The 27,447-nt window shown below is 36.2% G+C and overlaps 1 protein-coding gene and 1 long non-coding RNA gene across 2 annotated transcripts; both read left to right on the top strand.

Moving 5' to 3' along the window:
* The first annotated feature begins 372 nt into the window (after positions 1-372).
* LOC127952053 (zinc finger protein 585A) lies at positions 373-26,115 on the top strand. The gene is made up of 9 exons (XM_052550313.1): positions 373-463; positions 702-1,961; positions 6,658-6,716; positions 10,130-10,198; positions 10,334-10,442; positions 11,453-11,836; positions 16,187-17,320; positions 18,118-18,318; positions 25,315-26,115. The coding sequence occupies exons 2-9, from the start codon at positions 890-892 to the stop codon at positions 25,404-25,406; spliced, it is 3,120 nt and encodes a 1,039-aa protein (XP_052406273.1). The 5' UTR covers positions 373-463; positions 702-889; the 3' UTR covers positions 25,407-26,115.
* On the top strand, positions 10,022-10,642 carry LOC127952250 (uncharacterized). The gene is made up of 2 exons (XR_008152878.1): positions 10,022-10,198; positions 10,334-10,642. It is a non-coding gene; the product is annotated as an uncharacterized LOC127952250 (long non-coding RNA).
* Positions 26,116-27,447: the final 1,332 nt, after the last annotated feature.

Below are 27,447 nucleotides of genomic sequence, written 5' to 3'. Positions count from 1 at the left end.
GTTAAAACTGACAACTTTGCATCATTGGCTGCTATTTTTGCATTCATCAAGAGTTGTTCCTTTTGTTTTTTGGGTCTTTCACTTTGCTGGTACGTGTAAAACATCGGTTTAAAAACACTCTGTGCACCTACTGCCCCCACCTGGTGACAGCCCAAAATACATATACATTGACACTGGCTTCAACAATTAACAAGGTCCTGGAGGAGGACCTTCATCAGATAATTAGCCTAATCAACACTGGTGGAGCACAATCAAGTAATCAACACCACAGTATAAATACAGCTGACTTACCACTATCCACTGATGGTTTATCAGCATCCCTCCTCCACCCCATCTCTTCGCTTTGTGTTTATTTTACAACTATATGCGGATTATAGGTTCGGGCCATTCCCGAGCTCGGAGCTCGGAGCCCTTCCCCGGACAGCACGCCAAATACATATTAACATACTTCAGCTAATTATATGTAAGTGTGAACTCATGAAATATATATATAGCAAATAATAAGAGACACTTTTTTCAACAAAATGTATGTTAGATAATTGTGTAGTTGATCAAACATATTTAATAGTTCTCCTTTTAGAAACATGATTTGTGTCTATAATGTTTTAAAAATTATATTTTGGAGATCAATGTACTTCACATTTTTGTTTTTGTTTGGTTGTTTTTCAAGCTACTGAAAAATGTTTTTGCTTTTATTTTAGAGTTTAATGAAGAAAGTGAGGAGAAAGAAGAATTGAGTGAAGATGAGGAGAAACATCATGCCAGAACTGGAGTAAAACCTTTGAGTTGCTCTCAAACCAAACAGAAAGATTTAAAGAAAAGAGACAATAAATCTTTCACCTGTCCTCTATGTGGAAAGAGTTTGATAAAAAATAGTCTTGTACTTCACATGAGAAGTCACACTGGAGAGAAACCTTTCACTTGTGGTCAGTGCGGGAAGAGATTCACACAATCAGCAACCCTTAAGTATCACATGAACATCCACACTAAAGAGAAACCTTACAAGTGTTCACACTGTGACAAGAGATTCAGTCAGTCATCTCATCTGAAAACACATGAGAGGATCCACACTGGAGAAAAACCATACAAGTGTTCACACTGTAACAAGAGATTCAGTCAGTCATCACATTTGAAAACACACAAAAGGATTCACACTAGAGATAAACAGTACAAATGTTCACACTGTGACAAGAGATTCGGTCAGTCAGGACATCTGAAAAAACATGAGAGGAACCACACTGGAGAGAAACCTTTAAAGCATTCACACTGTAACAAGAGATTCAGTGTGTCAGGAGACCTGAAAACACATGAGATGGTCCACACTGGAGAGAAACCTTACACGTGTTCACACTGTGACAAGAGATTCAGTCAGTCAGGACATCTGAAAACACATGAAAGGATCCACACTGGAGAGAAACCTTATAAGTGTTCACACTGTGACAAGAGATTCAGTCAGTCATCACATCTGAAAACACATGAAAGGATCCACACTGGAGAGAAACCTTATAAGTGTTCACACTGTAACAAGAAATTCAGTCAGTCAGGAGACCTGAAAACACATGAGATGGTCCACACTGGAGAGAAACCTTACAAGTGTCCACACTGTGACAAGAGATTCAGTCATTCATCACATCTGAAAACACATGAGAGGTTCCACACTGGAGAAAAACTGTACACATGTGATCAGTGCGGGAAGAGTTTCACACGATCATTAAGCCTTAAGAGACACATGAAGATCCACACTGGCAAGAAACCTTATGAGTGTTCACACTGTGACAAGAGATTTAGTCAGTCATCAAGTCTGAAAACGCACAAGAGGATCCACACTGGAGAAAAACCTTACAATTGTGATCAGTGCGGGAAGAGTTTCACAAGATTATTAGGCCTTAAGAAACACATGAACATCCACACTAGAGAGAAACCTTACACTGGAGAGAAACCGTATCACTGCTCTGCGTGTGGTAAGTGTTTCAAACACTCATCTTCTTTACACAGTCATACAAAAAACTATCACAGTAAGTATTCAAGATTCAGCTGAGATTCTGATCAAATCAATGTTATTGTACTGTATGTGTGACTGTGTGGGACTGAGAGACAATATGAGAGCTGACATTATCAAGTATGTTACCGACACTGCAACAAACAAAAACACGTCTTGTTCAAAGTCCAAAAGCATTCACTGTGTGATTAAGTCTATTAGAATGCAGTTAGAATGCCAGCAATGAAAGAAATATACCCATGTATGAGTTTATTTTTATTTTTTTTATATATATTCATTCCACAAGGAAAATTCTCAGAATATCAGCACAAGTGCGCAAGCACAAATGTGCTATTAATTAATTTATTTTACAGTGCATATAGGAACAGTGTTTCATTCCTTGAATAAATCAGTTTTTGAATGAATCGAGTGAGACAATGTTTCAGTGGTCCATTTAGATGGACTCACTTGTTTCGTTTCTAGTTGAATCAGCCATTTTGAACAAATCTTTTGATGTAAATGATTCAATAAATAATTTATTAAACCAGGGACTTTGGATAACAGGAAACAGGATATTGTCATTTTTTTTTATCAATGACCGGCCTAAACCAAGCAGGGTGCAACACAAACACATTCAGCAAAATATTGCTTAATTATCAATATTGACAAAATTCCTCAATTTTCAGGGCCCAGAAGGAAAATAAAAACTTATAAATAATAGTTTGTTACTTTGTTTAATAAAGCAAATTTTTCATTAGATAAAAACATTTTGTAATTGTGTAAAATTATCTACAGGAATCTATGGAAGCCTGTTCCTTCCAGAGTTGAGAGAAATATGATTCTGTAAGTCATAATAATGAGAAACTTTCTTGTAATAAAGACTTAACATCTCGTAATAACGAGAAATTTTCTCATTGTTATGTAATGACAGATTATAGCATTATAGACTTTAGTAGTGTTGTCACTGTACCACATTTTCAGTATTCGGTACCGATACCAGTGAAAATCCACCGTTCTCTGTACCAATTTCGGTACCAAAGCAAAAAACAAAAATATGCTAATTTAAAAAAAATACTTTTTATCACTAAAAATAAAACCAGTGTCATTCTTTATACTTATTTACAATTGTGTTTAAAATTTTTCGACAAGTAATATAATTATGAAAAACAGTAAACAAGTTTCACCCAAATTTAAATTGTCTTTTAATTAATGAAATGTACACACATTTTATTTTTTTGGCAAATAAAAGGGATTTGCTATTAAAATAAAAAAATGGAAGACATATTGTGTGATTTATTTCTTTAAAAAATAAAGTTTTGTTATTTTTTTTCAACAGTAGTAGCAGTATCACATACATTCTACTAAATAATAGTAATATTTCTAGCACAATGCCTTTATGTAAAAATGAACTTTTATTTTGACGGGTTGCCGTGAATACCTTTAAATTGACACTGGTTTTACTCAAATGAAATGGTAAAATGTTACAAAATGACTAAGAACAGTTCTGATGATGTCGTTTATGTATTTATGTCCTCATTGAGATGGCAGATGCTGAAATTACTGCAAGCGTCACGCGCTTCAGTCTATGTAGTAAACAAAACCGCACGTCTCTGCCATTCATTCATTCACACAGAGACGCGCAGAACATGCAGGATTCATATTTCAACCAACTTTCGCAGCTTAACATTTACAGATACTGGTCCATATGGAGATTTGATTTGATTGAAGATGGCGCCTGTGCTTATGGAATGCTGTCTCTCTGTCCTTTCCTGTTTGTTTTTTATGGTTGTTTTATTAACAACATTTTTTATACATGATGCTACCTCCGCACTGATTTATGACTGTTATACACTTTTAAATATTCGAAGCTCATATGAGTACCTAGAAGGGGAGGCGGTGTGGCCTCTATTTTTAAGGATACTTTTATTTGTAATAGGCTCAATACTGAGCGCTTCTCAAGTTTTGAACTCCAAGTATTTGAAATGCAACTGTTATCTCCTGTGCTTTGTGCTATTGTTTACCGACCACCTGGACTTATTAAGAACTTAATTTCAGAGCTGTCTGTGTTTTTAGCAGATATTATTGTGAAATATGACAAAATATTAATACTGGGTGACTTCAACATTAATGTATGCTGTCCAACAAATTCTCTTTCAAAAGACTTTTTAAATTTCATTGACTCTGTTGGCCTTCAGCAAATGGTTAACGGTCCTACACATATCCATGGACACACGCTGGATTTGATTCTGTCACTTGGTTTATCAGTCAGTGACATTATCATATATGATCTCCTGGTTGCTGATCACAATCCTGGTTTTTTTACTGTTCTCCCTCCATGTCAACAGAAAAAAGTCTGTACTACAAAAAGACTGGTTCGTTCGATAAAATCAACTATACATGGGGATTTCAATAAAATTTTTATGGACTCTATGCAGGATATAAAAACGGACTTCCTATCACCCCATTTTAACCTGGAGGAGTCGGTTAACATTTTTAATTCTGTTTGTTTGGACTCACTTGATCAGGTAGCACCTCTAAGGGGCTGTTCACATTTCACGTCTTTTGCGCGCACAAGTTCGTTATTTCCAATGTAGGCGCGCAGCATGCGCGCTCATAATGGAAGTGACGCGGTCGCGACGCGCACGGAACAGCTGTTCATAGCTGTATATGGATTGCCATTTTGAAATAAATTTAGTTTTTTTTTTTTGTGCTGCAAATCCATTTATCCTTTGCTGAAATTTCCGCGTCTTCATGGAGAGAGCACGTCATGGTTGCTTAAATCGCCAAAATCCGAGATTTCTGTTCTCAACAATTGATTCTGTTTTGAATCCTAAATAAGAGGCACCTCCTATTTTGTCTATTGATTTATGTGAAAGTTTTTTACACTTCTTTGTCGATCGCATATCAGAGGTTCGGAATAACATACAGCAGTGTACACTTGTGCCTTCGAATGCACTAGAATACATTGTTAATTTATCACAATTTTAGCCTATTTCTATCTCTGCTTTTAACAATATTGTTTCTAAACTGAAGTCTACATCTGCTCCTCAAGACATTTTTCCGACACCCTTTTAAAGCAAACCATTGAATCGGTTGGCCCATATATGGTTTCTATAATAAATAAAAGCTTACTTTCAGGGATTGTTCCCGAGTATTGTAAGCATGCTGTAGTCCAGCCTTTGCTGAAAAAAGAAAATCTGGATAACAGCGTTCTTTGCTTTTATAGACCTATCTCAAAACTTCCATTTCTGGCATTTCTGGCAGCTGTTCCGCGTGCGTGGAGTTTAACTCTAAAAATGTGGTTATGTTGACATCCAGTTGAAATTCATGGCTGTATGCGTGCTTACGGATAAGTAGACGCAATGAAGACATACAAAAACGCTGAGACTCACAAGACAAAAAACTCAAAAACACTGTTCTGTCGGGAGCGAGAGAAGCCGCTGCATGTGGACGCGCTGCCATCTTGAAAACAACATCAATTTGAGTTGGTTTCAGTGGTTTAGTGTGTACACAGATATTTCTTGAAATGATGCCACATTTACGGAGGAACACGGAAAAAGTAAAGTTTGCATATGGCTCTGAACAAATGAAGAAATTTAAGCGCCGTCTGCTGGCAGAGAGTGAATCTGCATCTCATTCAGCTCATCTGCTGTTTCGGTTTCATGCAGATAATTTTATGCTTGGTTTCACAAAACTGAAGTCAAACCATTCTGTTTTTGCTTTAAAATTTCTAGTTTAAATTTAAAACTGCCCATGTTGCAGGTATGCAGCACCTTTGTTTGGATCATGATTAAAATGCGTCTAATTTTAAATTGAAAGAGCACAGACAAAGCCTTATTTTGTTAATATGAAGAGATTTAATTCATTTGTGTTATTTTATTTGAAAGTGAAAGTGACGTGAAGTATGGTGACCCATACTCAGAATTCGTGCTCTGAATTTAACCACACCCGGAGCACTGGGCAACCATTTATGCTGCGGCGCCCGGGGAGCAGTTGGGGGTTCGGTGCCTTGCTCAAGGGCACCTAAGTTGTGGTGTTGCCGGCCCAAGACTCGAACCCACAACCCTTGGGTTAGGAGTCAAACTCTCTAACCACTAAGCCACAAATTCTTTGAGCTTGCTTCAAAATTTCTATATATTTTGTTTATTTACATCTGCATTCTATTGATAAATTTTGTCATTTAGCACACTTTTATCCAAGGCGACTAAAAAATGAGTATAAAAGAATCAATCAAAACCAACAAAAGAGCAATAATAGGCAAGTGCTATATTATTATAGTTATATTATAATTTCATAAAGAAATGTACAGCAATTTGTCTAAGCAATAATAAAAGGACACATTTAATTCATAATTTGTCTTAAATATAATTTTGTTAAAAAAATAAATGAATAAATTGTGAATTGAATCGAATCATGAGTTCAGTGAATTATTACATACCTAGTAGATGGCAGTAGAGGATCACTTACTCACTTATTAGTCATTAATTTCTATGTTTTGGTCTTAAGGGGAATAATCAGCCCGATTATCTTGTGTGTGTGTGTGTGTGTGTGTGTGTGTGTGTGTGTACCCAGCATTAGACTGGAGCCCTGTGCTATTACATCAGGGTTCAATTTTATTTTCACATTTCTCAGCTTTTTACAAAATACTGAAAATAAACCTTTTTTTACTTTTATTTCAGAGTTGATTGAAGAAAACGAGGAGAATAGAGAATCAAGTGAAGTTGAGGAGAAACATCATGTCAGAACTGGAGAAAAACTTAAGAGTTGCTTTTAAACCAAACAGAAATATTTAAAGAAAAGAAAAGTCAAGAAATATTTAATCTGCACTCAGTGTGGAAAGAGTTTGAAAAGCAATATAAGTCTTGAGCATCACATGAGAGTTCACACTGTAGAAAAAAAAATTCACGTGTGATCAATGTTGGAAGAGTTTCACACAATCATCAAACCTGAAGGAACACATGAAGATCCACACTGGAGAGAAACTGTACTCGTGATCAATGAGGCAAAACATTTTTTGAGCACTCCTGATCTGAAGCAGTGCCTAAGAGTTCATACAAAGGAGAAGCCACATTCATGTCATTTGTGTGGCAACAGTTTTTTTTTTTTTTTCATGTCTACAAAATTTGAAAGTACATCAGAAAATACACACTGGTGTGAGAGAGCACATGTGCTCTCAATAATGCCCTGTACACACAAAGATGCATTTAGCTGTATTCATCCAGACGGATCCAGCCTGAAACCACTTTTTTCTTTTCGTGTGTACAGCCAGTCTGTATATTTTGTGAAACAATGTTATCATCACCGCATGTCTTTACCCATCTATAGCCGCATTTCCACCAAAATTACCCGGCGGAACAACTGTACCAGGAACTTTTTTCCCCAGGAACTATTTCCCCCCCAGACCAGTTGTTTCTGTGTTTCCACCGCAGTGTAAAGTACCGGGAATTTTGACCAGTCTATTTCTTATTTCAAGAGTTTCTTAAAGCAAAGAAACTCTTGTTTCTTAATACAAAGAACGCTGTTTTTAGACTTGCGTCCTTGGTAGTTCAGACTTTGCGTATTCAACTCGGGAGTGTGATGTCTGCGACGACGCAAATCCGTTAATTCTGCAAATAGCAGCTACTTGATAACATCAGTCAGCTCGCCTTGGATACTGCAATTTTCCTCTCTGTATATTTACAATAAAACGAAATAGGATATCAAATACCACTGCCTCCTTTCAATTTTCATTTAAGCATAATAACAGCTGCAGAAATGTACTCAGTTCAGGATAATGTGTATATATATATATAGCCATTACTATGAAACGATTATGAATTTTTTTTTTTTTTTTACATATAGATAAGTTGAATACAGACCAAAGATTACCAGTTAGAATTACCCAAAACAAATTATATGTTATAATAGTAACTCTGTCTTTCCAGAGTGCCATGCTTGTAATGTGCTCTTTTGACGCTGCATGTTTGTTAAGGCCTTTTCCCGCCTCTACAGCGTGTTTCCAATCACTGAAGCCCCTTACAGTGAAAGCGTTGTCTGATGGAGATATTAGATATTTCCTACATGGAAAACAAAATGCAGCATCTGCTTCTACAGAGTATTCCAACCACTCCCGTGACGTATACCACGACGCAACAAATGATCGATGCTGGTTGTAGCAAAGGCGAAGAGGAAAACGTCTTAATTTAACCTGATTTGGTTTATCCTCACCAAGGTCGAAAGGCACTCTTGGTGGTCCAGGCGTGCATGAGCTGGAGCACGAGGGCAAATGATCAATAGGTGTTGGTGTCTTGTCGACTAGCGTGTCTACTGAGTTGCTGTTGGATGCTTCCAATTGCACGGTCGCATCTGGCAAACTATGGGACCGATTTATGATATATTTTCGTATATCCATTTTTATACTGCCGTACGGTAATCTATCTAACCATTACTGATGAATCACGCAATTGTAAGAAGCTCACTGACAAATCTCCGCCTACCACCAGTCTGACGGTCATGTCAGATTTTTGCCTGATATTTTTTAGTGGTTATGGTATGATTAAAACTCGATTCAATTTAAAATAAGTAACGTTTTGTTTTTAAACTTTTTATTGAAATTACACATCACATTTTATATCACGTTATACTTATTTAATTACATTTTTATGTTCTATTGTGCCAGGCTTGAGATCATCGCAGGGGGGGCTAAGCCCCCCCAAGCCCCCCCTTGACGCCGGGCCTGGTCTTAATGGAGAGCAGGTCATGGTTGCCTTGCAACACCAGACGCCACTGAAGTGCAAGCATAGAGCGAAGGATACAGAGTGCTTTGAAAAAAAGGAGAAAGCGGCGTGCCTAGCGTTTTCCACACATTTGCAGGTGTGACATGCAATTGTGGTTTTGTTTTGAAGGAGAAAAAAAATTTGGTGGACTTGGTCGAAACCAACAAGAACATTTGGCGAGTCCAATGACCAAGTCCGAGACAAGTCCGAGTGCAAACACCTACGAGTCCGAGACGATAGAAAAAACGTCTCGAGTACTACAGCCCTATGGAAAGGTGATGTTCTGGACTCTTAAAGACGTCTCTGATCAGCACGTTTGTCTTAATGCTGATGTGTGTCTGTTGAAGCAGCAGCATGTTTTACAGCATGTGTATTGGCTTGTGTTGTGTTCATGCTCTCTTGTTTTCTGCTTTTTTTTATTTTTTATTTTTATTTTTTTTATTTAAGCTTAAGCAGATACAGGCATTGTTCAATAGTCTGTAACTGTGTTTAGCAATTGTGCAAGTGTGGATATTGGGACGGGTCAAAAGTTTGGTCAAAGGTTTGGTATCAATATTCAAAAGTATAAAATTGTTTTGACATTGTGCCATCGGTATATCAGCATGAAATCCATAACTTTGTGCCAGCATGGTCTGAAGATGATCTGAATCAAGTTTGGTGAAATTGGACCAGCAGTCTAGGAGGAGTCTGAACATGTTTTAAAATGGCAGATTATGACATCATTGGTATCACTAATCTCATTATGACTCAATGAATCTGTCATTACAATAGGAACAATTAGTTAAAAACCACCCTCGTTTTTGAAGCTTCATTATTTTGCCCCTAAATATTTGGAGTATCATAATGGCATGGTGCCCATGACACCTACAGACTTTCATAACAACATATTTATGAAGATTTTCATAAAGTATAGCATTTTACCTCCAAATGTAAAGTAGCTGCCTTTTCTAGCATCTCTGAAGTGTTTTAACCCTCATATGGTTCTCATTTCCTGTTTACAATCTATGGACCTCTGCTTTATATTTATGGTCTTAACACTTTTTTTCTCTAACCAGCTGATGGCAGAATTCTACCCCTAACACCTAGATCAATTTCCATAAAAAAGATAAATAAAAAATAAATTATATATTATTTGTTTAATTAAAAAATTATATACAAAGAAAAAAGAAAGCCATCAAGGCACGTCTGAATTCGAAGTTAGCTTTACTTTAGGTATATTTGACAGACTGTGGTAATTTTCCATAACCACATGTTTGTATGATAGATTTTCACTAAACCTGAAGTTTTTACACATATTTGACCTAAACATTTGCAGTAGAATAATGAGTCTTCTTCACACAGTAGTGATGGATGAGTCTTTAACAGCTTGATCTGATGTATTTTCACTCGTGTTTAGGAGAAGACAGATGATGTGACTTATACTGAAGTTACTGTGTGCAGAAAAAACAGAGCCAAGAAGAACAAGGTGAGCAAACAGTTCTTTATCTTCCTCAACATGACCTGTATTAGTTTTATTCTTATATAAATCTATCTTGAATTGAGCTCAAACCTCATTCTGTAATAACTGTGGGTTGAAACAGAGACTGTGATGTTGATTCAGGTTCGCTGTGATGATAAAGTGACTTACGCTTCCATCAGAAGCACCAGAGAAATTGGAAATAAGGGAGTGCTTTTGGGGTTTTACTCCTCAGATGACCACCCTGGCTACTGTAGCTGGGATTGCTTCACAGACGATGGAGGTCTTGAAGAGTAAAGTGTGCGTGCGTGCGTGCGCACACATTGTGTTTTTACTGTAACAATTATGGTCACTTGCAGTTCATGTGTTTTCAGTGTAGTGTAAGATGTGTTTATTATTATTATTATTACTCAAAAACCATTAAAACTTCTGAATTGTGGAAGTTATTCTTCATTATTTTACTGTGTTTATTTTTATTATGTTGTTATTTTAATTAAAATACAAAATTCAGCACAGAAAATTCTGGATGAGGTATTATTTTAATAATTTATTTAATATTTCATTATTTTTTCACTGCTAAATATTACAAACATAAGGTTAACTTTCTAATGTTACATTGGCAGTTGTACATTGGTAAAACAAACATGAACAAAAGGCAGAAGCCCTAAAAATATGGATTGTGGATGTCTGTAGTGCAAATTGCTGGGGGGAAATAAAAAAAAAATGCTGTCCTGTCATAAACCGTAAAAGATTTGTATATTATTATTTTTATTATTTCTACTAGGTAAAAGTAACAAAGATAAAAGTACAGAACATATTAACATTGCGTACAAACAGGTGACATATCTTGCAAAGCACCCTTTATACACGTATATAACAAGTAATAATACAAAACGAAAGTTGGAGGTGACGTATTTTCGCTCTTGGAGCTCCACTCGCCCCCATGGAGGTGACGTAATTCTACGGAAAGTGTTGCCGGACCAACATGGCGGCCGCGTCATTAGTGGAGGCGACACAATTCTACGGAAAGTGTGGCCCGGTCCAACATGGCGGCGGCGTCGCTAGTGGAGGTGACGTATTTCCGTTCTTGAGTGGAGCTCCACTCGCCCATATGTCTGCAGCCAGACCGTCTTGTTTTGTTTTGTTGTGAAGCTGTTTTAATACAATAGGTTAGAAATGTTGTTTCTGTAAGTAGAAAAATACAGTTTTTGAATCAGGTTAGAAAATACCTGTAATATTCTCATCCTCACAGTCGAGAATAAGTTTTGAATCAAGCAGGAATAATATCTGGAGGAGTGTCATCTGAACTGAGATCTGCTGCTGTGAAGATGATGTTCTTTAAAGAGGAGAGTGAAGAGAACACGAGTGAACAAGAAACCTGGAGAATAAAACACGAGGAACCAGAAACGTGGAGAATAAAACAAGAGGATCCAGAAACTTGGAGAATAAAACACGAGGAACCAGAAACTTGGAGAATAAAACAAGAGGATCCAGAAACCTGGAGAATAAAACACGGGGAACCAGAAACCTGGAGAATAAAACAAGAGGAGCCAGAAACTTGGAGAATAAAACACGGGGAACCAGAAACCTGGAGAATAAAACACGAGGAACCAGAAACCTGGAGAATTAAGCATGAGGAACAAGGAGGTTGGTGTTTATTTTTCATCCATCTTTAATGTTTGACTATTTGCCTATAAAAGATGGAATGAACAAAGAAAAGCTTGAAATTTAATGGAACTGAGAATCAAATCCAAAGAAAACAATAGCAGTGGAAAAATACTGAAAAGAAAAACAGTTAACTTTTTTTTTTTAAAGTAAGCAAAGTAAACTGAACACAGGTGTAAAAGAAAAGAAAAGGAATGCCTAGAAATCTGTTTGTAAAAAATTATTGCATATCATCTCCCACTTTTGTCAGTTTTGCAACATGCAAATTATTGTTTATAATTTTAAACATAAACAGCTGTTTTAGAGAGAGAGAGAGATGGTCAGAATTATTGGCACCCTAAGAAAATCTGATCAAAGAAGGATGTGAAAATAAACCTGTATGTTTACCTTTTGATCTTTCAAAAAAAGAAAGAAAAAAAAAAAAAAGAAAAAAAAAATATATATATATATATATATACATATATATGAAGAGTTTCGTTGCAAAACGAGATATATCCATTTTGAGAAATGTTGGTTATTTGACATTATTATTTAAGACATCAACGGTCAAGTTCATTCACAATTAAATATATTAAACTATTACTTGAGCTCAGTGAAGGCCAGGGACACAATATTCTTCAAATCCAGGATATGTTTTATTTAATTTATATGTCCATAAATAGTTCATAAATAAGTCAAAAACCATGCCAAAATGCAACATATTTATCATAACATTGTCAAACATCTTAAATTGGTTAAAAAAAACAATACATCATAAATATATGGAATAGTATATACAAAGATTGCTATCCTATATCGCACTTTGTAAAGAAACTGGGCTGGCGGATATCGCGTTTTGTGAAAAAAAATTTTTGTAGTAGGCTTAAAATGTACATTTTTAAATCTTATTAATGGCAGCAATTCACACATAGATTAAGGTACATCTGAACAGTGATTTCAAATCCAAATGTCAAAAAATGGCGTTTATCGCGTTTTGCAACCGAACTCTTCATATATATAAGGCTTTCACAGGCTTATTTGTTCATATCTACCAAGGGTGCCAATAATTTTTTTTACACAAAGACTGGAAAGGCAATGTTAATTTGAGGTTAAACCTGCTTCCTGGTAGGTTTAATTTAATTTATTGAATTCTGGACTAGACTAAGGCTGTTTCTGGACGAGAGAGCTCAACGTGCTGCAACTTCAGAAAACGCAATCAAATAAAAAAAGCACCAGTAAATCAAGAAAACATCATCAGTTTGACAGCAGTTTGCTGCAAATGCTCACAACTGAATAAGCAATTTTATTAGCAGAGCGTTTCTTTGTTTGGCTGTGTTAAGTATTTGCAGCACATTCGTTTTCAAATTGATTAAGTTGTTTTCTTAGTTTGCAGTTGTTTTTTTTATTTGCATCGCAGTTTTGTTGTGAACATTTAAAACTGCTAATATTTAGGTTGGCTTGAGAAAATTAAAATCTAAATTTGTTTGTATTTCATTAACGTTAAATAGTTCACTCAAAAATAAAAATTATGTCAGCTGTTTGTCAATTCTGCCATAGTTAAATTTTTTTATACCACCATTTACTTAAACTCTTTCAGGTTTAAAACCACTTTTGATTCTTTATTCTTCTGAACATAAATGCTATTTTGAGACATAACCAACTTGAGTCTACATGTAAACCTTGTGTGTTTTGACAGTATTAACGCAAAAGATAACTAAGTTCAGTTTGCGAATGAAACATTTAAAAGTACATGTGAATGAGAGAGTAACTCTACCGCTGAGTTAACACTGCTGTGAATGCGTGTGGAGTTGTAAAGTTAAATGACGGATGCTCCAGAACTGCAGCTGATAAAATGAGCGCTTTAGCACCATACTACAATATTTCTGCAAAAGCAGATCAGACACCTCTATTTCAAAGTCACCTACCTATTTTTAAATGTACTCCAAAAGTATTAGTTACCCAAAAATGTATTCAAGTACATGTAACAAGGTAAATGTAACTCGTTACTACCCACCTCTGTATATAAATAGCTGTAGAAATGAAGTTCAGGGAACGCATATACATAACAAAGAAACAATATGATATCAACCACCGCTGCCTCTTTTCTGTTTCGTGAGTTTTGAGCAGTGTAGATTAGCGCTTGTAGTTTGTCATTTTTTTCAATCACAAATGCAGACATGGTTTTATGTTTATGTGGTGCAATGCAACGCAATGCGTAAAAAGGCAGTATAAGTCATTATAACTAGTTTAGAGGTCAACCGATAGTGGATTTTGCCAATACCGATAGCAAGGTTGGACCACACTGGCCGATACCGAGTAATTAACCGATAGTTTTTAAAATGATACTAAACAAAAAACAGTACTGAACCTGTTACAAAATTCTGTTTTAGCATGTCTAATTATTTGAACGCACAAAACAACTTAATTATTTTTTTCTTAAAGAAGCCTAATGATTTTTCCCCCTCAAATATTCTTTATGTATTTACATTTTTATTGTTATCAAATCAAGACATGAAACATAAATTTTATTTGTATTTCATTTACTTAAAATTATGTGTGTGATTATTCCTGTAAAAATTATGTTTTTCATTTTAGTAGTAGCAGGGGGTGCACACCTGTGTCACATACACTCCGGACCTGTGTCACATACACTCAGCACACATCGCTTTCAACTTGAGCAGCGCTCTAAAACAGTTTATTTATTCATCAAACGGACACGTTGGCTTTAAGAATAGTTTCGTGTTTAAAAAACAGAGCAAACGGAAAGATCGATCTATGTTATAGCTATATAAATGAAGCATACAGGCTTTATTTGAGCCACAGAAAGACAAACGTTTAGATGAAAATGCTCAATTTACAATTCATGATGTACATTACATTCGCTCCGAATCGTTGTTAATGTAATTTAATGGAAAACTATGTGAATGGCACTCTGAGGCACGGCAGGATTTTCTGTGTGTCTCGCTTTGTTCAGCGTACAGAGTCACATGTCTAAACAGACAGCACATGCAGTCAGGGATTTAGCCTCTAGAGGCCGCTCTCGCACTGTATAATGAAAACAGACCCTTCTCAGCCGCTCCAGCAATGGACCTAAACTGGGAAACTATTAGCCGCTCCAGCAACGGATGAAACGCAGAAAACTATCGACATGGATTTTTTAGCAGATAACCGATTGTTTCAGTAATCAACTATCGGTGCCGATTAATCAGTTAAACCGATAAATCGGTTGACCTCTAAACTAGTTATTATGAAAATCCTTTAAATATAAAAAAATGTACTTACAGTCTGTGAGTCAGAACATCCGGCATTGTAGTCTTCTCTGGCATTATGCAAATCTTCACACATTGTGAGGTAGATGTGTGGGAGTGTTTGAATGAGCCATTTTAGGGGGGTGTGGACGAATCTTAACTTTTATAAAGAATATCTCTTTGGATTTGAGACTTTAGGTTTTGCAACTTTACAGATCTTCTATATGCACCAAGAGATTATAACACACCAAATACAAAGGGAAAAAAATTAATTGCATCATATGACACTTTTAAAATTAACAGCCAAAAACCTGTGGTTCATGAAATGCATACACACAATAGAACAAAATGACATCAAACACCACTGCCTCTTTGTTTTCTTCACTTTGTGTATCATTAACAAAACAAATGATAAAACACAACCCTCTTTTCATTTGATTTTTAAAATATAAAACATATTAATGTGTTTTAGGCAATATGTCCACATATACTCTGATTATCTTTACTGTATGAATAATACAATGAAATATTACATGAAGCACAACTCTACCTTTTTTGTTAAAAAGCCTATCAGTTTTAATGAACAATAATAGCCATTATAAAACTATAAGTATTAAGTATAAGAGACTCATGTAATAGGAAATAAAGACAAAGCAAACAGTTCAGTCAAACGTGTGCTCCAAAGTCAGTGCTTTACTACGATTACATTATATATATATATAGATGTAGCCCTGATTAAAGGGGCAGAGCAAGAACATATCTGCTGCAGTTTATATTTAGTTTGTTGTAACAGAAACAATCTTTAGAGCGGTTGAATAAAATAGATGGAGCAGCAAATAATAAGGTACACTTTTTCAACAAAATGTATGTTAAATACTTTTGTAGTTGATCAAACATATTGAATAGTTCTCCTTATAGAAACATGATTTGTGTCTATAATGTTTTAAAAATATTATTTTGAAGATCAATGTACTTCACTCATGAAAAGTTTCAGGAAGGTAAGGTTTTGAAAATTGCATCAAAAGGAGCAAAATTTAGAATAGAAATTGTCTGTTAGACTAGGGTTGACTTTTATGTACTTTAACATTTCTGTTCTTTTATTTAGAGTTTATTGAAGAAAGTGAGGAGAACCAAGAATTGAGTGAAGATGAGGAGAAACATCATGTCAAAACTGGAGAAAAACCTTTGAGTTGCTCTCAAACCAAACAGAAAGATTTAAAGAAAATAAGAGCCAAGAAATCTTTCACCTGCACTCAGTGTGGAAAGAGTTTGAGAAGAAAAAATAGTTTTGATGTTCACATGAGAATTCACACTGGAGAGAAACCTTATAAGTGTTCACACTGTGAGAAGAGATTCAGGGATCCATCAAGACTGAAAACACACGAGAGGATCCACACTGGAGAGAATCCGTACACTTGTGATCAATGCGGGAAGAGTTTTGCACGAAAAGTAATCTTTATGACACATATGAAAATTCATACAGGAGAGAAACTGTACACATGTAATCAATGTGGAAAGAGTTTGAAATTTAAATATAGTCTTAAGCGTCACATGAGAGTTCATACTGGTGAGAAACTGTACACTTGTGATCAGTGCGGGAAGAGTTTTGCATGGAAAGGAATCCTTATAAGACATATGAGAATTCATACAGGAGAGAAACTGTACACATGTAATCAATGTGGGAAGAGTTTGATTAGCAAATGTAGTCTTGAGATTCACATGAGAGTTCATACTGATGAGAAACTGTACACTTGTGATCAGTGCGGGAAGAGTTTCTCACACTCAGCAAACCTTAAGAGACACATGAACACCCACACTGGAGAGAAGCAGCACTCATGTGATCAATGCAGCAAGAGATTTTTAAGAGCTTCAGACCTGAAGCAGCACCTGAAAGTTCATACAAAGGAGAAACCACATTCATGTAGTTTGTGTGGAAAGAGTTTTTCACGTTTTTCAATTTTGAATGAACATCAGAAAACACATACTGGTGTGAAAGAGTACATGTGCTGTGAGTGTGAAAAGACTTTTATTTCAGCAAAGTGTTTAAAACAGCACCAGATGATTCACACTGGAGAAAAACCTTATAAGTGTTCACACTGTGACAAGAGATTCAACCATGCATCAAATCTGAGAAGACATGAGAGGATCCACACCGGAGAGAAACCGTATCACTGCACTGAATGTGGGAAGTGTTTCAATCGTTCATCTGGTCTACACAAACATACAAAAAACAATCATAGTAAGTATTCAAGATACAGCTGGAATTCTGATCAAATCAAAGATGGAGTTCCTCCCCAAATAAGTGCCAAAACATATTATTATTATTTTTAATTCACTGTTGTTTTTAATATGACTGTCATGTAGCTTTGCAACTGATCTTTCTGTGCTTTTCTTGTAAGAAGGGATTGGTACCAGAACACAGTATTTAATGAAAAAAAGAATACCATTAAAGAGCTGGACTGATGTGCAGTATCGTAAGAATAGTAATACCGTTAAAATCTTAACGATACCAAGGGTTCGAGTTGGGGGGGTGGGGGGGGGGGTGGTGTAGCCTGGTAATACCAGACTCTGCTACTTCACTTTGCTTCGTAGACAGAGTCTGGAATGGCACAATAGAGAAGTGTTTTCTCTCTCGCTAGGGGGCGCTTGTCTGAAGTTTAAAATCATTGGTTACCGTAAGCCAATCAGATACGTTTAGTTATGACGTATGTTATGCGGCTGTACAGCATCGAAGCACAGACATCATGCATCGAACTCAAATCTATGATTGAACTTCCACTGTAAACCTGTTGTAAACACATGATGATGCGAGCGAAATACCGGAGTGAACATGGCTGTAAACGACTTTTGCAGATTATGCAAAGTTAATCTACGCATCTACGTCACGGCTCTCAGCCCGCCCTCTGTTTGTTGATTGGCCTGGCTGTTTCCAGAAAAAATAAAAATAAAAAATGCATCTCCTCAGTAAAACGTTAAAAACACTGAAGTGACTTGAGCAAAAACTGTACCACACTGATTCTCTTTTCTCTCATACAGCAAATTGTTTAAAACAGCAGATGATCCACACTGGAGAGAAACCTTACAAGTGTTCACACTGTGACAAGAGCTTCAGTGTGTTAGGAAATCTGAAAAGACATGAGAGGATCCACACCGGAGAGAAACCGTATCACTGCACTGAATGTGGGAAGTGTTTCAATCGTTCATCTGCTCTACACATTCATACAAAAAACAATCATAGTAAGTATTCAAGATTCAGCTGAAATTCTGATCAAATAAAAGATGAAGTTCCTCCCCAAATAACTGCCAAAACATATTATTATTGTGTTTTTTTTTAATTCACTGTTGTTTATAAAATGACTAATATACTGTCATGTAGCTTTGCAACTGATCTTTCTGTGCTTCTCCTGTAAGAAGGGATGGGTACCAGAACATGGTATTTAATGAAAAAAAGAATCCCACCCCTTTTAGGGAAAAATATTTACCAAATGTATTGAAGGGTTCTACAAACTATTTTAGTCATTAAACATAACATTGGATAGTTTTTCAATTATAAAATAATAGAAAGAAACTTAAATGTCATATAAATGATTTATTTGAGCACTAGAAAAATACAATAAGTATAATTTGAGTGATAAGAAATAATAATAATAAAAAATAATTAACTGTGTAGGCCAATTACAGTACATCCTGAGATTGCTACAGCATTTCACACTGATATTCATATAGCCAATAATCACATGTTGATGGCCAGTTATACAGATGGTAATCATACTGATACATCTTAAAGTCAATAGTCGGTCGGAGTGATTTTGCCAAGTAAGACATGTTCCAATGTTTCAACATTATTGTTCAAAAATATATACTTTTTTAGACAATCCCTACCCCTAAACCTAACCCAACCCATAATTTATTCCTAAAATCAATGAGAAATGATAGCTGATTAACAAGAGTGTAGAAGCACCTAAACCTGATTGTAAACGCAAACCAGATATTTCCTGAAAAGTTATATCTTAGTTCTGATTGGTTGATTGGAATGTTGTTCCAACATCAACAAGGATGTTGATCCAGGAACACATTATACTTGGTGAAATCACGCTCCCCTCAATAATCACACTCTATTCGTGTAGACCACATTCAAACTGATAGCTGTGATTACACATCACTGCTGATGTGACACACACACACATATGAAAAATGTTGAGCGTAGGTTATTCCATAAAAGGATAAAAACAATATACAACAATACTGATCCCAAAGGGGATTAATATACATATTACAACATAATTTTTTCGTTGAAATAAAATGCTCTATGAGATGTCATTCAGTGGACCCTTACCTTTCTTACTAAACCGGGATTTACAGCTGTGGATGTGTTTATGTCTCGCTATTATGACGCATCCATTAAGTACTGCGTTTTGAGTATGCATGTTTTTATGTGTACAGCTTACACAAATTTACTAAATACATTCCTTCCTTCAAAGGGAAGTTGTGGCCTAATGGTTAGAGGGTTGGACTCCCAATCGAAGGGTTGTGAGTTCTAGTCTCGGGCCGGACGGAATTGTGGGTGGGGGGAGTGCATTTCGGCTGGGTTAAATGCAGAGCACAAATTCTGAGTATGGGTCACCATACTTGGCTGAATGTCACTTCACTTATAAGCTTTCCATTAAAAAACAGCAATCTGCTGATGGTTGAGGTTTAGACCTTTATAATGATACATAGTTTGTAAAGATGAACTTTGTCCCGTTTCATTTAATCTATTTTTAATCCAGGTGTGGGTTAACAGGTTAAAAAAGAAGACAACAGAAGATGTGACTTTTCCTTTATTAGAATTTAAAGACATTCCCCTGACATAATGTTATTGTACTGTATGTGTGACTGTGAGGCGATATGAGAGCTGACATTATCAAGTATGAAAGTCAAAGTGACATGACATACAGCCAAGTATGGTGACCCATACTCAGAATTTGTGCTCTGGATTTAACCCATCCAAAGTGCACACACACAGCAGTGAACACACACAAACCGTGAACACAAACACACCTGGAGCAGTGGGCAGCCATTTATGCTGCGGTGCCCAGGGAGCAGTTGGGGGTCTTGCCGGCCCGAGACTCGAACAAAGTCCACAACCCTAGAGTTAGAAGTCAAACTCTCTAACCACTAGACCACGACTTCCCTGAAAAGTGACGTGACATACAGCAAAGTATGGTGACCCACACTCAGAATCCTAACCACTAGGCCATGACTTCCCTAATGCCACCGTATGTCACAAGTATGTCACTGACTTTGCAACAAACAAAAAAAGTCCAAAAGTATTCACTGTGCAATTAAGTGAGTGAGCCATTGATTCAATGGTCCTTTCAGATCAGACTTTTTTTGGGGAAGTCATGGCCTAATGGTTAGAGAGTTGGACTCGTAACCCAAAGGTTATGGGTTCGAGTCTTGTAGTGGCAGGGATTGTGGGTGGGGGGATTAAATGTACAGCGCTCTCTCCCACCGAGGCAAGGCACAGAACCTCCAACTGCTCCCCAGGCACCAAATCAAAAAAGGCTTCCCACTGCTCTGGTAGTGTGTTCACTGCTGTGTTTACTTTGGCTGGGATACATTTGTATTGCTGTTACTGTGGCAATCGACAAGAGCACAGGTTAACCCTCTTTACAGGTTTTTATGTTTAGTTAAATTGAAAAATCAATTTTCAATATATTTCAATTCAGTCTGGCAAGATGGCGGATAGCAGTGGCGGCACAAAATATATCCACATTCTGATTGGTCAGATCACCTGTCCATCATATTCCCTGCGAATGGTCAGTTGCGTAGTTGATCAAATATTTTTAAAGGGTTAGTTCACCCAAAAATTCAAATTAGACAAGCAAACTAGGTTTTTTATGATTTTCTTCTTTCAGATGAATCCAGACGGAGTTATATAAAAAATTGTCCTGGCTATCTAAGCTCTATCATTGCACTCAGCGGGTCTTGCATTTGAACAGTCCACAAATAAAGCATGAACATTCATAATAAATTATGGCTCAGACGGCTCTGGTGGGTTAATAATCTCAAAAGAAAAAAAATTCCATATTTCAAACATAAACTCTTTTCTCTCACTTCCATTATCTGTCATATGTGATAGCTGTTCCCTCAGATGACGGAGCATGTATGTGCAGTGCACAAACCTCTAAGATATGCTAGTCTTGAGAGTTTGTTTAAAGGAGCAAAGGAAGCAAAGTTTATATACTCTAGAAAAGGAAAACCATTCTCCTCTTGTTTTATATCTAAATCCTCTGACATTTTTCTTTGCAAATCCGCAGTTTGTACTTCTAATACATGAATGGCATTTTGTTTTGTTGAATGGCATTCGTCACTAATCACGCAACGCCTATCAGGGATCTGAAAAGGAGGGCCCATTAGCACAGTGATCCTCAAATCTGGCTCGTGAGATCCAGAACTCCTGAAGAGTTTAGCTCTAACGCTAATCAAACACACCTTTAGTTTGCTAATCAATGTCTTCAGGATCATAAGAAAATCACAGGTAGTTTTGTTTGATTAGGGTTGGAGCTAGTTGGGGGAAGTCAGTTAGGGGAAGTAGTGGCCTAATCCTAAGGTTGTGGGTTCGAGTCTCGGGCTGGTAATACCACGACTGGATGCCCTTGAGCAAGGCACCAAACCCTAACTGCTCCCCGGGTGCTGCAGCATAAATGATTTCCCACTGCTCCGGGCGTGTATTCACGGTTTGTGTGTTCACTGCTGTGTGTGTGCACTTTGGATGGGTTAAATGCAGAGCACGAATTCTGAGTATGGGTCACCATACTTGGCTGAATGTCACTTTCAGTATTTCCTTATAACTCTGCAGGAAATTGGATCTCACAAGCCAGATTTGAGTATCACTGTATTAGCAGATTGAGTGATGTGGGTTTATTGACAAAATGGGCTGATACAAAAGGGTAGTGAGGTGCACAGGTGATACAACATCAGGAACACAGTAAACAAAGAGGCAGCTAGGGTAGACCACTAGAACAGTCTGGGACAGCAACTGGCAGATTACAGTAGCAGCAGAAGGAGCTGCAAGACCAGGCAGATAGAGAGGGCCAAGCAAGGCACCATAGAGCTGAGCTCAGATACTTGTTGAACGCCGACTCTGAAGTGAACTAAGTACCATTTAGGGAGAACCAGTGGCAAGACTCAGAGGTCAGGACAGGAACTCTAACACAAAGAGACAAGAAAGGACAAAGCTCCACAGGAACCCAAATACTCCAAAACAGGCAGGGGGATAAATAAAATAAGAAAACTTATAAAAAGTAAAGTAACTAAATAAGAAATTATTACAAATCTAACAAACACATCTAACTTAATACCAAACAAAATGCAAAACAAAAGATCAGAACTAGAAGAACTGGATAAATAAAAAAAGTGACAAAAGGCAAATTGCAAAAACAAGGAGAAAGACAAGAACATGGTACTACAAAGGACTAGGTAAGACAAGGGCACAAGACCAACCAGGCAGGGAGACAAGAAACCCCACTCAGACACATCCACAGACAAAGTCAGTGACAAAAGGGTTGAAAATGACCACAAACTGGCAAAAACAAGAGGGCAAGGAGAACTATAAATAGGGTGGAAAATGTAAGAGCATTTAATTTAAAATGATAGTTAAAGGCAGTTCATCATTGAATTCAGTGATGTCATCTCTGTTCAGTTAAACAGTGTGTGTGCATTTATTTGCAATCAAGTCAACGATATCGTTGTACATGAAGTGACCCCAACTAAGCAAGCCAGAGGCGACAGCGGCAAGGAACCGAAACTCCATCGGTGACAGAATGGAGAAAAAAACCTTGGCAGAAACCAGGCTCAGTTGGGGGGCCAGTTCTCCTCTGACCTCCTCTGGTGGCTACGGTGACCTCGGAACTAGAGAGAAACAGACAAATATTAGCGTAGATGCCATTCTTCTAATGATGTAGCAAGTACATAGGGTGTTATGGGAAGTGTTTCCGGTTCCGGTTTACCTAATTAATGCAGCCTTTAACGGATTTGGATATTAAAAGCATATTAGTATGTTATGTGTAAGCCAGGTTAAAGAGATGGGTCTTTAATCTAGATCTAAACTGCAAGAGTGTGTCTGCCTCCCGAACAATGTTAGGTAGGTTATTCCAGAGTTTAGGCGCCAAATAGGAAAAGGATCTGCCGCCCGCAGTTGATTTTGATATTCTAAGTATTATCAAATTGCCTGAGTTTTGAGAACGTAGCGGACGTAGAGGATTATAATGTAAAAAGAGCTCATTCAACTACTGAGGTGCTAAACCATTCAATTATAAGTAATATAAGTAATAAGCAATATTTTAAAATCTATACGATGTTTGATAGGGAGCCAGTGCAGTGTTGACAGGACCGGGCTAATATGGTCATACTTCCTGGTTCTAGTAAGAACTCTTGCTGCTGCATTTTGGATTAGCTGTAGTTTGTTTACCAAGCGTGCAGAACAACCACCCAATAAAGCATTACAATAATCTAACCTTGCGGTCATAAATGCATGGATTAGCATTTCTGCATTTGACATTGAGAGCATAGGCCGTAATTTAGATATATTTTTGAGATGGAAAAATGCAGTTTTACAAATGCTAGAAACGTGGCTTTCTAAGGAAAGATTACGATCAAATAGCACACCTAGGTTCCTAACTGATGATGAAGAATTGACAGGGCAGCCATCAAGTCTTAGACAGTGTTGTAGGTTATTACAAGCTAAAAGAGTTTTTAGGTCCTATAATTAACACCTCTGTTTTTTTTCTGTATTTAGCAGTAAGAAATTACTCGTCATCCAGTTTTTATATTGACTATGCATTCCATTAGTTTTTCAAATTGGTGTGTTTCACCAGGCCGCAAAGAAATATAGAGATGAGTATCATCAGCATAACAGTGAAAGCTAACACCATGTTTCCTAATGATATCTCCCAACGGTAACATATAAAGCGTGAAGAGTAGCGGCCCTAGTACTGAGCCTTGAGGTACTCAATACTGCACTTGTGTTAGATTAGATCTTCATTCACTGCTACGAACTGATGGCGGTCATATAAGTACGACTTATACTACACAGTGCTGCGAGATCTAATGAGAATCATTCTGTTATGAACAGATCAAACAAGTGCTGACACAGAAACCCAGAAGCAGTAACACTATATATAACCACTTTTAACAACTATCTTCTCTACAACTACCTTTCTCTTATGAATATAATAAAACTAAAGACTTTTTGGAGTTATGAAGGATGCAGTGCTACTCTATAGGTACTCAAGATTAACAGGATATTGAGTGAAAACAAGCATTTCACCCCCCCCCCCCCCCCCCCTTAATCTTTTTCTTTCTTTTTTTTTTGTTATAGATGACATAGACTCTATAATTTCCTTAAACAATACATGTGGACATAACAACCCTTACTAAAATAAACCATGGTTTTATCATAGTAAAACTATTTAATTTTCTTTTTCAAGATTTCTGAATGTTTGAGACCAAACAATAAATGAGAGTCATAATAAAGTTATACCCTTAGATAAATGTCAAGAGCTACAGTTGTAATTTGTAAATAATACAATTCATTCATTTATTAACTTTTTTTATTTTATTAAAGTTCTATTTTCACCCCATAGTGGTTTTATTTATTTATTTATTTCTTATAATATATGAGGAAGGGGGTTAAAACAATACAATCCTGCTTAGGGCACCCATTTGGCCAGCAGCGGCCCTGTATATTATTATAGATATATAATTTCACAAAGAAATTTACAACATTTTGTCCAAACAATAATAAAAAGACAAATTTAATTCATAATTTGTCTTAAAAATCATTTTTCACAAAAATTGTGAATCAAATCATTAAATCAAAATCGTAAATAGAATTGAATCTTGAGTTCAGTGAATTGTTACATGCCTAGTAGATGGCAGTGAAGGTGACTTACTTATTATTCATTCATTTCTATGATTTGCTTTATATATTGAATTTCGAAAATATTTTACGTTTAGTAAGAGTAGAATATATCAGTTTTTCTACATGAAAATTACATAATCGGGACATTGCCTACGATTATCGGAAGGGGAATAATCGGTCCCAAGTCAGCCCGATTATCTTGTGTGTGTACCCAGCATTAGACTGGAGCCCTGCGCTGTTACATCAGGTTTCACTTTTATTTTCACATTTCTCAGCTTTTTTACAAGATACTGAAAATAAAACCTTTTGTTTTACTTTTATTTCAGAGTTGATTGAAGAAAACGAGGAGTATAAAGAATCAAGTGAAGTTGAGGAGAAACATCATGTCAAAACTAGAGAAAAACTTTTCTTTTTTTGAGAGTTCCTCTCAAACCAAACGGAAATATTTAAAGAAAAGAAGAGCCAAGAAATATGTGATCTGCATTAAGTGTGGAAAGAGATTGAAAAGCAATACAAGTCTTGAGGATCACATGAGAGTTTATACTGGAGAGAAATCATTCACATGGGATCAATGTCGGAAGAGTTTCACACAATCAGCAAATCTAAAGGAACACATGAAGATACACACTGGAAAAAGCATCTTGGTCCCAGAGTTGATAAATCTAAAACTGACACTTTATCTTTTTCATGTGTACAGCCAGTCTGTATATTTTGTCAAACGATGTTATCATCATCGCATGTCTTTACCAACGGTGTTGTTGAGCCCTAATTAGATTTTCATTTAATTCATGTTCATTTGTCTTATAATGCATATCACTTTTAGTTTGCTTATGTTTTCATGAAGGAAAGTAGCTTTTTACAAACTGTTCAGGAAGCTGAAGAGGAGACTAACATTTTAAGAGATACCAAGATATATTTTTAATTGGTTCTTCTTTGTTATTTTTAAAATGAGTCATGCTTCTATGATATATTTAGTAAACACAGATGCAAGATATACTGTCATGTAGATTTTTAATTGATCTTTAATTGCTTCTCTTTCAGTAGGAATTAATGTCTGAACTCAGTAATACGCCCTGGGGCTAAATTATGAAAGACCGTCATATCAATAAACTCTAATTTTAACTGTTCTGCTTTCGGTGCTGGAGAAATTAAGGAAATACACTAACAATTTATTATTGGTATATAAATATTCTCAAGCTAACTGTATCTTGCCAACTGTTTCTACATGTGATAATATCCAGATATCCGTCTGCGATGCGATATCGTTTTTTGCAATCCAGCTGAAAGATCTATTGTACTTTAGGGCTTTGTGATTAATATAATTTTATTTTTGATTGAGTCTGACTTCCGAGGATTAGTCAATGGCTAGCTGTGCATTAAACTATTTGAATGCATGACTTGAAGGCAAAGAACACCCGACATACAGCGGACTCGATTTGTGTGGGAAATGAAATGCTCGGCGCACACTTGTTTGTACGTGACCAAAGGTTTTTTTAGTAGTCTAACTTACAGAGGCCAGACCACTGATTCGTCAAACCTGCTTTATATACTGAGTATTTACTATTTACTATTTAAGTGGGTAACACTTTAGAATAAGGTTCCATTAGTTAATGTTAGTTAACTACTTTCGTTAACATGAACTAAGCAAGAACAATCCTTCTACAGCATTTATAAGTCTTAGTTCATGTTAATTTCAACATTTACTAATGCATTATTTAAATCAAAAGTTGTGCTTGTTAACATTAGTTAATGCACTGTGAATTACCATGAACTAACAATGAATAACTGTATTTTCATTAACTAACATTAACGAAGATGAATAAATACAGTAATAAATGTATTATTCATTGTTTGTTCATGTTAATTAATATATTAACTAACATTAACTAATGGAACCTTATTCTAAAGTGTTACCGTAAAGTGTAGTAAATTATAGTATTTACTACACATTTTTAACTTGTGCTATTGCATACTATAGTATCAACTTAAGTGAGTTCATAAAATGTAGTAAATAGTAAACTGTAGTAAATTGTAGTACACTGTAATATATTATAGTATTTACTACACTTTATTAATGTATATATATATATATATATATATATATATATATCATCGACAGCTTTCACATGGGCGAATTTTGTTAAATGAATGTTGAATTAGTTGTTTATTTTGTAATGAGAATCAAGTTTGATAACGCAACATTGTTTCACCGTTGTACCTTTCAACATGGGTAAATACACAACTGTACGTGTTCAATTAGAGCCTAGTTTGCTTTTAGATCAACACTGTCCATGAAAAAGGTTAAAAATCAAATGACTAGCAGCTATAAACTTCAATACAACTTTTGGTTATAGGTCCTTTCTGACGCCATCCCCTCCTCTCTCTCCCACTTCTGTGCTTTCTGTACTGTCCTGTAAAAACAAAAAAAAGCAAAAATAAATCCTCATAAAATATCAACT

The sequence above is a fragment of the Carassius gibelio genome, chromosome B3, assembly GCF_023724105.1.
Source record: "Carassius gibelio isolate Cgi1373 ecotype wild population from Czech Republic chromosome B3, carGib1.2-hapl.c, whole genome shotgun sequence".
Lineage (NCBI taxonomy): Eukaryota > Metazoa > Chordata > Actinopteri > Cypriniformes > Cyprinidae > Carassius > Carassius gibelio.
This window is presented reverse-complemented; position numbering and strand designations above follow the sequence as displayed.

Coding starts and splice junctions, on each gene's coding strand:
- LOC127952053 (XM_052550313.1), top strand. CDS start 890: ATGAGAAGTCACACTGGAGAGAAACCTTTCACTTGTGGTCAGTGCGGG. Junction 6,717..10,129: donor AAGTTGAGGAGAAACATCAT/GTCAGAACTGGA, acceptor ACTCGTGTTTAG/GAGAAGACAGATGATGTGAC. Junction 18,319..25,314: donor TCATACAAAAAACAATCATA/GTAAGTATTCAA, acceptor CTTTTATTTCAG/AGTTGATTGAAGAAAACGAG.